This window comes from Cydia fagiglandana, chromosome 7 (genome assembly GCF_963556715.1).
Source record: "Cydia fagiglandana chromosome 7, ilCydFagi1.1, whole genome shotgun sequence".
In the NCBI taxonomy this organism is placed as follows: domain Eukaryota; kingdom Metazoa; phylum Arthropoda; class Insecta; order Lepidoptera; family Tortricidae; genus Cydia; species Cydia fagiglandana.
Window position 1 is genome coordinate 5,078,008 of NC_085938.1, and position 12,012 is coordinate 5,090,019.

Sequence of the window (12,012 nt, forward strand, 5' to 3'; positions counted from 1 at the left end):
GAAACTAGTCTGTTATGTGATTGTTTTTTTGCATTTTACCAACGATGGAAAACCCACATCTCATTAATTAAGAGTGAATCGACCCTTTTGTATAAGATGAAGTAGAAGGCAATATGTGACATTTAGCTACGAGACGCAAGAATGCTGCCGCTAGATTGTTGTGAGAATGAATCAAATTCGCTTTTTAATTAAATAGTGTTTATAAATTGTAATAGCACTTGTGAGCTGATTGTTTGAAATGTCATATATTTCTGATGCTGTGGTACGTTAAGTGCATGGAGTTCCATGGGACTGCCATATGAACATGTGATCAGTTTGAATACTTTTATATTGCTGAGCGAGAGAAGTGTTGTAGTAGTGTTAAGTGTAGACCTGCTAGACTGTGTCCTGCGTCCTTGATTGGAGAAAGAAACAAACATAAAAATATAATACCATCCTCACCTACATTTGGATTATTTTTATAATTTATTTAAATACAATTTAATTTTCACTTAAAACATATTATTTTATTTTACTTTATTGTGGCTTTATCCAATCAAACCTGAACTTACGCAGATTCTTGTTAAAATTTTGTTTTCGACTAAATCATTGATTTGAAATGTCTATGAAAATACAGTTTGAATTTTGAAAAAAGACTGTTTCATTCTATGTACCCTGAATCCTGCAGGTATATCTCATCAGTCAGGTGGTAAGATATCTGCTGAAACGTCAGATATTAGTTCAAACAACATTACTTTGTTACAAAGAGGTAGGGTCTGGTGGGGTAAATATAAAATACGGGTAAAAATAAGACTTAAGTTTTCAACACTCAAAAACTTATTCTATTGTAATATAGAGTCTGTTCGGAAAGAGAAGAGTCATGGAATGTATTGCACCCCATACATTCCACGACTCTTCTCTTTCCGCACAGACTCTAATAAGTTTTTGAATGTTTAAAAATATAAAGCTGGTATAAGCATTATTTTAATTATTTGATACGAACATCGATTTATCGCCCCCGAAACCGCCATATAGCAAATTTCATCCAAATCGTTGAGCCGTTTCCGAGACCCCGAAATATATATAAAAAATACATTAGATAAATTGGTACCTCCAACACTAGATTTAAATCCGGTTCGTGGCTATAAAACTTTCAGTCCTTTTATATATTATACACATCGACAAAAATTTAAATATAAGCAGCTCGACAGCTAAAAATTGCATCAATAATTTTTAAGTAGCGCTAAGTTAAAATTGCCACCATATTTCATGTCTTCCACAGACTCCCACCCAACCTCTATCCCAAATATTGTCTATGTCTCACTAGAGCACCCAAGAGACTACCGTGTGGGGTACCGTCAGGTGGGTACGGAACCCTGGGTCGTTTTAAAAACGCGTAAGTAATGGTCTGTCAAGCCATTCCTGTCAGTAGAAAAAAGCGGCAAATTCAAAACATGTAGAGGGGTGAACAACGAACCAAGGGTTATCGTCTCATAGAAAAATTGAATTGCGCGCCTTTTTCTAGAGTTGTTTGACCGGCTATACTTACTATTCCTGAGTTATCATGCGGTATGGCCAAGTAGTATTATTTATTGCGTTGTGCGTTACATTCGTTTGTCATATTAAGGAAAGAGATGACACTAATAACCATAAGCAAACACTTCACAGGAAGAGTATAAAATCGTGTAAATGCCGCTTTAAATGTAACAGACTTTGTAAACGCAACGTCGTTGACGTGACATGTCAAAAATCAATTTGCAGAGGGCGCTGTAAATTGCTCGGCCACGTAAGTCAGGGTCGTATTTTTCTTGACTTTATTGCTTTAATTACGTTATTTTACGCTCCCTTTTAATATGTGAAAACAGTGCAATAGTGTAAAAGTGTGTGTACAGTTTTCTGTCTCAATATTCCGTTCCGATCGCGGTAAGTGTTGATTTCCGTCTGGCAAACGTCTTCGCCCATCCGTCAGTCCAGCCGTGAATTAGCATGTTTAATGCAATATTGTCACTTATATCTCAATTTTAATATAACATGGACATGAAATGATTCCATACAAAGCATCTGTGAACGTGTGAGCAGTTAAGTTGGATGACTATGTCATAATATTGCCTTAACTTTTCTAGATTGAGGAACGATGTCCAATTTACCACCAAATCCGTATAGCAACTTGCCCGGGGCTCCGCCGACGAACGCCAACCCGGGGCCACAGCCACAGATGTTCAATCAGATCCCTCCTCTCAGCCAGCTGCCTCCTGGCTATGGACAAAAACAGGACACAAACTCAAACACTCCACAACACCTGCCAACGTCGATGCCCCAGAATAACTTCGCCCGACAAGCTCCAAATGTGAATCATTTCAATCAAAGTGGAAGCAATTCACCAGCATTCAACAGTTCAGGAATGATGCCACCTGTGCAAACTAGTTTAGGCTCGTCGCCAATAAGACCACCATTAAAACCGATGACTCCAACTGGATACCACAATTCTCAGCATGTTCCTCTCTCGTCAGCCAGCCCTCAAACAGTGTCTAATGCAAATCCTTCTCCTAATCCATATCCTCCTAACATTCCACCTCAACAAAGACAGATAAATGACAATGCACCTCCACTCATTGCCTCTAGTCAGTTCCAACCTGTCATGAATGGTCCAGGTCCACAGCCACAAAGCCAGTACCCAGTGTTTTCAAGTGCACCACAAACAGTGTTACCACCTAATGTGAACAGTGCCTACAGACCTACCCTTGGACCACAAATTCCAAAAGGAACGGGCTCTCCACTACCACCTGGACCTCAAGCACCAGCCAGTCAAGCTAACATACCATTTTCTGGGCCTCTGCAACCAGGGCAGATGAGAAGCAGCCCATTAATATCAAGTCCCCCCTTGAGTGGTCCACCAACAAGTGCTCCGATCACAAATGCACATACAGCGGCTCCATCAAATGTGCCTTTAGGAGTGAATGGACCATCAAGCCAACCAGGGAGACTACCACAAGGTCCACCTATATCTGCGCCTAGTGTGGGGCCATCAATGGCTCGTCCACCAAGTGGCCCACCTTCTACAGGTGCATCAGTTCATCCACCTGTTAGTGGTTCTCTTGGACCAGGCATGCCACCAAAACAGATTTTCCCAGGTCCTAATTTAAATGGACCTTCAGGACCAACACAACCTGCAAGACCACCTGGTTCTTTCCCTCCAGGTTCATTCCCAGCTCCTAATCAAACACCATTGCAAGGTCCTCCTTCCGGACCCCAGAGTTTACCACCTACCAGTCTCCAAAGTTTACCACCTACAAGTATACATCAGTCTGGTGTGCCTAAAATGCCACCTGGACCACCAGGATCTTTGAACATGCCGTCTGGACCAACTAGCATGCCTCCTGGTCCTTACAATATGCAACCGGGGCCCCCTAACATGCCTCCTGGGCCTTTAAACATGCAATCTGGGCCTATGGGACCTCCAAATGTTCAACCTGGACCTCATAACATACCACCAGGACCAAACATGCAAGCAAGACCTGGCATGCCCTCTGGGCCAATACAATCAGGACCCAACATGCCACCGGGAATGCCACCTATGCCTGTACCTCAAAGCACGCCTGGAGTCCCAGCAGGACCTAAGAGCAACATGCAGAACAGATATCCACAAATGCCTCAGAGCAACTTAAACAACCAGCCAATGATGCCTCCGCAACCTAGTATGGCTCAACCTGGTATGAACAGACAGTATGCCCAACCGCAATACAACGCTCAGCAATATAATACCCAGGGTATAACACAGCAGATGGGTCAGTTGAGCGTCACGAAACAAGGCTTTGACCAGCTCTGGGGTCACCAGATGATAGACTTGCTGCAGTGTACAAATATCTTGCCGGAGTATGCGGAGGAACCACCGGAGATACGGCTCGGCCACCAATTTGCAGAGTCATCTAACTGCAGTCCAGAGTGAGTTTAGTTTCATAATTATTTCTTGTCTTTCAGCATGTGTTTTAGCAAACCCAGCCCAATTGATACGAAAAAAATGTATATATAAAATCTTGAGTGTTTAATATTTAATTAGTTTCAAGTCTTTACTATAAGGGCGCACGGGGCCCGTGCCCAGGGCCTCCATCCTCAGGGGATTCCGGAGGACAGACAGTAACAGTAAATTTGATTAATAAATAGAAGATCATAGTAGAAAAATGTTAGTTTAATTAGCTTCTTTTACTTTACAAAAGGGCCCAAAATTCTTAAGTTTCCAGGGGCCCCAGCATAGTTTAGGACGGCCCTGCTAATGCTACTGATAACACGTTACCGAACGTAGTCACGTACAGATTAAAATTTGACATATAACAGGAGATAACTCGGCCACATCTGCAACTGACATGCCCTCGTTTTAAGTGGCTACTAATTGTTTGGTCAATTTTCAACTCATCGTTATGATGGTTGTTAAATGACCGTGATCTGCTTCCGAAATGTTGATTTAAAAAATAACTGATTTTAAACGGCTTCATATCATTTCTTTTGAACTGTACTTACGTATTAAAAAAATTGCGGTTTCTGAAAGAGTATCTTATAGCTCTTTAAAAAAAAGTGACTAAATGAACAGTTGACCTTTGTATGCCACACCTGGACTATCGTCTGGGCTGTAGAGCATGCCTAAGAAATGGTCAGACAGACTTACAAACAATGGATAATTATAGTCTTTTGATTGTGTAACATGTTTGATGCAATGCCATTGTGATAATGATTTACTCCAACTTCTTATTTATTATCTATCTGTGTGACAGTGGCGCCCATTGAGCGGCTATTGGCCACATCAGAATTTGGTACCAGGTAGACACTAAACATTTAGTAGCCAATCGGACCCCAGGCTTCCATGAGCCGTGGCAAAAAGATGATGATGATGATGGTGTTGGCTTCACTAATAACCAGAGCAGATGATGTGTGATTACCAAATCATCTATCATATTGCCCTCTAATTAATTTTTATGAATGAAGGTACAGTCGCCGTCAAAGATATGTTTGCATTTTTCGCCTTATTACAAAACAAATAAGGCACAAAAGTGTAGACATGTCTGACGTCCATTGTACCTACAAAAAACAGGTATCAAACTAAATACATAAAGTGTAGATTAAGTTGAAGATGTTTGAATGAGGGAGTTTCAAACATTGTTAAAAATTGGATCATGTTCATATTATCCAAAACACATGTTGTATTTACCCAGGTGTATAAAAATCCATACATCGTTAGTCTCCTGTCGTAAAGACAATAGGAGTGTGTTATCATATGAGAGTAGTAAAGATAAACTATGTGTACTTTGTAATCTTTGATAACGATAAATCAGTTCTTCGGGTTTCTTTTTAAAATTTTCTGTTGGCAGTTAAACAAGTCATAAGTGTCATAACATAAGTAATATAACAATTACATATCTTTAGACTAATTTATAACGAATTAGTGAATGTCAGAAAAAAATGAATAAACTAGACTTACTTTTCAAACTTTTTGGGTCAGATACGGATTTAGTGTTGAAAGTCTTTTCAACTTATATCATACATTATTACAATCCAAATACTCTTTATTGCACACCTCAATACAACAAACAATGTAATGAATACAGCAACTCGAATATGTGTGGTGCTGTATGTAGATGGTTTTTGCAATAAACGTTTTTCTATTCTATTCTATTCTATTCTAATAGAGGTAACAGGCGGACCTATATCTAAAGAGATCTCTTCTAGACAATCTTTGAACAGCGAAAATGAATAAATTAATGTCATGTCTGTAGGTATTTCAATAAATGTTATTCCCACAAGTTTGATTGATACTCCCGAAAACTACGGCGGGACCGTTTTCGGCCGTTGTAAGGTTGTAACTCACAACCAGAATTTCGTCTCTAGAATCCTTAACATTCGGGTACAGGAGAAATATTTTTTTGTTGTGTCTGTGTATCTATGACCCTCATTGATTAGGCTAAGAGGTGTCTGTTGACACTTTTCTTGTTGTTTGATTACGAGGAAAACGTACGAGTAGCACGGTATTATGTAGGCACCTAGTGTTGTTTGCCTTTTAGCCGTATTCTTGAATTGGCTGCGCCTACAGAAGTGCAAGTTGCAGAAAGTTTCCAAAAAGTTCGAAAAATTCTAGGATATTTTAGGAAATGTTCACAGGAAACAAGGGAAATTTTCATTATGGATACAGAAAATTTTGATTCCCGTACAAAAATATGAGAGGTCTCCGAAATTTTCCCATGTGGAAATTTGCAATTTGGCGTCGTAAATTAATTACATCACACAAAATTTAGATTTTTTAGTAGTGGTCGTTTATAAAGAAGTGTGAAATTATCGAGTTGTTAAAATCCTACATTGATTTTGCATTAGGCAAAAACGTCTTCCAACGACAAGCTTATGTATATTTTCTCAAACATGCAATGAAATATTGATGTTATGTTCCTTATAATAGGCTGCGAAGTATGACGTTTCAGGTGCGGCTAGGACAAAAGGTCGTTAATGGAATTTCATACAAATCTTGCAGGCCTAGGCCGGCAAAGTCCTCTTTTTTAATTTTCATTTCACAGATATTTGTGACACAGCATCGTGGCATTCATCCATTTAAAAAAAATAGAGGCTGTATTTGCTTTATGGTTCGTAATGACACTCTGCCAGTGCTCTGCCACTACGCCTATAAAAAAAACAAAAAACAATGTTTGCTATAATTTGCAGTTTTATTTATATAAAATCAACATGAACTTAATAAATAATACATTATTAAACAAATTCTATAATTTTAAATTATAAATTTAACTACACAAATAAAAACATTTAAAATATTTCATCTAAACGTTAGCGGTAAAAAGGTCTACTCAAACACGCGTAGTTCTTTTTTTAAATTGTTATGGAGGTAAAGTTGAAAAATTTTCATTCTATTTTATTGGATTTATGGTGCGTTGTTGATTTTTTTACTTTAATATGAGTTCCGACGAAATAATGAAATTAATATTAATTGTAATCGTAGGTGTTGGAATTGGCAGCGTAAGCAGAATTTTATTGTTTTGAAATAACTTGCTGCCTCTGCCGCCAAGTCAAAGACGAAGTATGTATATGGTTGCTTATGGCAATTTTATTATTTGAGAAACTAAGAAAAATGGCTTACAGTTTATTAGAAACAGTTTTGTGGCATATTTTAAATGAATGTAACTACAAATTCGTCAACACTGTGGAAATTATACTTATTTACTCCATGCATAAAGCAACGATGTATGTGAAACATGATATCAACATGAAAGACTATGTAAACTTATATGACGAAAACGACAGTCAGACGGATACAAGGCGAAAAAATCAAAGATACATGAAAATATACGGGTAGTAAAAATACACGACTCGTGTAAAACATACGCGTGATAATGATATAGGTACGTGTTGGTTATATTTTGGGTGTAGTTTACTTTTAGTTTTTTCTATAAATAAAACTCGGGTTTCGTGGATTTTTTATTTTATTTATTTCATTGCATGTTTGAGAAAAGCCTTTCGTCCCGGCCTCTGTAGTAATGTACTATTATTTATTTATTTATTTAGATATTTAATTCAGGCAACAAGGCCCATATTACAAATACCTTACAGACTAACATACATATGTATTTTATAAACTTAAAACTAAACACTATTTAGACGACAAAACGGCGTGTATATAAAGGAAAAGTGAAAAATTCACTGTTTTCCCACTTTTCCTTTATGTTCTGAGCATTGTTATAATCCTTACGCCCTACTTGCAATGACACTTAGATATCTTAATTATAAACAGAGACGCTAACACGGTTATTCGCGGCCTGCGCAGGATTTTCTTCGCACTATCAAAAATAAAATACACAACGCATTTAACGATAATAATAATGTAATGCCATTTGTATGTTTGTCTACAATATGCAACACGAGACTGGCATGTTATAAATGTTGTAAATACGGGCTATATTTGGACTTTGAGTCTTCGATGCATGCGTCATCGGACAATGACTTAAATTGATTATGGTTAGTGGTTACGATTATGGCCGGACACAAAGACGTTTTGTGAAGCTTCCATCTGTTTATAAACATATTCGAGATAATGAAAATGAAATAAATTGTAAGGATGAATGATAAAAGAAACTAACCCTAGCCCTAGTAGCTAGTAGCATTTTTTTAATAGGAAGTAAAACAAGGCAATAGTTACTAGAAGTATATACATAGTTAAGTTTGATGATAATTATTTAGTTTAGACATATTATACTTATTTCGAATTTTCTATTTGCACAAACTCTATTTATAAGTGTTATTCCGTTTTGAATTTACATTGTGTTGAATAGTTAAATCGATAAGGTGAGGTTTTATCACGATTGTGTCTTTAATTATATGATTGTTTACGAGCATGCACTATTGCACGTGCGCTTTGTGTGGTATTTAAATAGGAAAAATAGTACATTACTACAGAGGCCGGGACGAAAGGGGTTGCCGGCCGAAGACATATAGACGGCCGAGCGAAGCGAGGCCGGATAGGTCTGAGCGCGGGCAACCCCATTTCCCGCCAAGGTATGTATAGTGCTTTTCTCAAACATGCAATGAAATAAATAAAATAAAAAATCCACGAAAGCCAAGTTTTATTTATGTATAGAAAAAACTAAAAGTAAACTACACCCAAAATATAACCAACACGTACCTATATCATTATCACGCGTATGTTTTACACGAGTCGTGTATATTTACTACCCGTATACTTTCATGTATCTTTGATTTTTTCGCCTTGTATCCGTCTGACTGTCGTTTTCGTCACATAAGTTTACATAGTCTTTCATGTTGATATCATGTTTCATATACATCGTTGCTTTATGCATGGAGTACTTAAATAAGTATAATTTCCACAGTGTTGACGAATTTGTAGTTACATTCATTTAAAATATGCCACAAAACTGTTTCTAATAAACTGTAAGCCCTTTTTCTTAGTTTCTCAAATAATAAAATTGCCATAAGCAACCATATACATACATACTTCGTCTTTGACTTGGCGGTAGAGGCAGCAAGTTATTTAAAATCAATTCCGCTTACGCTGCCAACACCTACGATTACAATTAATATTAATTTCATTATTTCGTCGGAACTCATATTATAGTAAAAAAATCAACAACGCACCATAAATGCAATAAAACAGAATGAACATTTTTCAACTTTACACTTTACCTCAAGGCCCCTACGTTTATTGTTCTATTTGACGGCGCAGCAACTAAAATCATTTCTCTCTCCTCGCTCTTTTAAAATGCCATTTGTCAAAAAAGGACAACCATACTGCTGACAAGGTGAACTTCAAATCAAGTGTTGCCTTTTTTGATGCATCCAGGCTGGGAATGTGTGCGTAAAAGCGAGTATGTGTGTTCTTTTAGGGATGTGAAAAGTCGATTTTAATCATGTTATATATCGATAAACGCTACACAGCGGAACGAAATAGCTATTAATTGAAGCTTCAATATCTTCGTTAATAAACATATACATAATTGAAATGCTAATGAATAATAAATATATTAGAATATAATAAAAAATTTCAATTATTGCGGAACACATATCTTAGTAGGTATTTATGTATTTTAATTAAATATCTGAACTTTCCCTTGGTTCCCTGCTGGGGCGTGACGATAAAATTGTGATCTGATAACCACAATAAAGAATAAAAGCGTTTTTGTTCATTTTAGATATCGTCAAACCTTTGAAGTAAAATTAAAATTGTAAGAAATGTCGATAGTTTATCGATATGACTTTATCGACATGGCTACAGCAAGGTGGTGTTAAATTGTTAATCGTACACTAAACAAAAGTGGCAACAGTGACAGCTCGCTGAGACACCGTCTATATATATATTATGTCTATGCTTTACCTCCATAACAATTAAAAAAAAATAACTACGCGTGTTTGAGTAGACCTTTTTACCGCTAACGTTTAGATGAAATATTTTAAATGTTTTTATTTGTGTAGTTAAATTTATAATTTAAAATTATAGAATTTGGTTAATAATGTATTATATATGAAATTCATGTTGATTTTATACAAATAAAACTGCAAATTATAGCAAACATTGTTTTTTGTTTTTTTTTTTACAGGCGTAGTGGCAGAGTGTCATTACGAACCATAAAGCGAATACTGCCTCTAGTTTTTTTTTAATGGATGAATGCCACGATGCTATGTCACAAATATCTGTGAAATGAAAATTAAAAAAGAGGACTTTGCCGGCCTAGGCCTGCAAGATTAGTATGAAAGTCCATTATCTACCTTTTGTCCTAGCCGCACCTGAAACGTCATACTTCGCAGCCTATTATAAGGAACATAACATCAATATTTCATTGCATGTTTGAGAAAATAATATTTTACGAATAACCTTACATTGACCCGGACCATTGGACCCGGATATGTCCTTAAACCACGTCCAAGACCACCGGTGGACGGGCAGCAGCGTCCCTCAAATTCGGTGTACTCGACTGCGATCGCCAACCCGCCTGCCAAGCGTGGCGATTATGGCATTCACCCCCCAAAAAAGGGGGAGGCCTATGTTCAGTAGTGGACGTCTTATGGCTGAGATGATGAACCTTACATTAAATATAATACCTATGCTTTAAGTTTTGGGAAGTTCTAACTAACCATATACTGCAAAACGTAATTCAAGACCAAAAAAAGTAAGACAATGTTGCCAGAAAAGTACCTGACACGCGGACGTGATAGATATATCACTATATCCCGGGGTTTTGGGTGCAGGAATGTATTACACTGCCAAAACATTGGTAAAAAAAAACAGATACTCTTTTTACATTTCTAAGCACATTTAAAGTTTATTACCTATTTTTATTCATAGTTTGGTAATTATTTTGCAATAAAGTTATATTATAAACATACATCCCATCATTCTCTCATCGAAACTCCGTATGGATAACACTCATGCAATTTCAAACCGAATGTATCAAAATAAAAGTCCAAAACCCCAGCACTTTTTGACATTCTATCTCTGGCAATGGAGGGTTTAAAATGCCTCTTGTTGTCCTCTGACCTAACTGACGAAGTAGAAAGGGGCATGTTTAACATTTCGTGTTGTCGGTTTCAGGATCTTCCGGTGTACGATCAACCGTATACCCGAGACGAACAGTCTGCTGCAGAAGTCGCGCTTGCCCCTAGGAATACTAATCCATCCATTCAAGGATCTCAATGTAAGTTACGTGCACTTATGAATGAATGAATGAAAGAATGAAAACATTTATTTTCAGGTGACTATTGGCCCATAGATAAATTCCTTAAAACTAGCATACATATTATTTACTTATGATCATATATCGCTATACATAATTAGTTTTTAAGCATTACAAAAATCTCAGAAGAATGATTATTTTCATCGGGCACTTTATGATGTACCTATAACAATGAAATGCGGTATTTAATAACAAATGCGATATTCTCAAATGTCGATATGTTGCTTGTATACGTACCTATTGCAAAGTTTTAGATATACATGTAGTTCTATCGTCGCGCTTAAAATCGAGGGATTTTTCATCAGACCTCTTATGTAACAGCTTATAATAGACTATTATATAGCAGAAATAATACATAACCTGATATTATGCGGGTCTATCAATCTCATGTCTGTTTCTTCTGCTGTGCAGTGCTTTCAAATTGTCTAATATTTATATACAGTGTGGAAAGATAAGTCAGGCCCTGGCCTGGAGGGAAACTACCTTAAATCCTTAAGCTGGCTCGTTTTACTTAAAGGAGACATTCTTTAATTTTTAAAAAGAAACAAAACTGCATTTAAAGATTTTTCTATTTTTCTTCAATTTGGCTTGTCTAAAAAAATTTTGAGTACTAAATATTAGATTTTATGGATATTTTATACGACAGACGAGTGTAAGACCTAATGTTTCTTAGGGAAATGTTATCATTAACATTAACTGTATCGACTAGTAGAATAAATTTGCGAGTGTTTATTTTTTGGAATTTTTAGTCGGTTCGAGTCCCGGGCGAGGCAAGCGAGTTTTAGAAAATCTTTGAATGCAG

At 36.8% G+C, this 12,012-nt stretch overlaps 2 protein-coding genes across 2 annotated transcripts in view; one reads left to right on the plus strand and one right to left on the minus strand.

The window, feature by feature from the left end:
• LOC134665770 (NAD(P)H-hydrate epimerase) overlaps positions 1 to 12,012 on the minus strand; it is a 460,493-nt gene that overhangs the window by 206,419 nt on the left and 242,062 nt on the right. The gene's annotated exons all lie outside the window — the stretch shown is intronic.
• Positions 1,739 to 12,012, plus strand: part of LOC134665771 (protein transport protein Sec24A) — a 29,642-nt gene continuing 19,368 nt past the window's right edge. Inside the window, exons 1-3 of the mRNA XM_063522752.1 lie at positions 1,739 to 1,902; positions 2,103 to 3,921; positions 11,069 to 11,171. Coding sequence (XP_063378822.1) covers positions 2,114 to 3,921; positions 11,069 to 11,171 — 1,911 coding nt within the window. The 5' untranslated portion in view covers positions 1,739 to 1,902; positions 2,103 to 2,113. The remainder of the gene's footprint in view (positions 1,903 to 2,102; positions 3,922 to 11,068; positions 11,172 to 12,012) is intronic.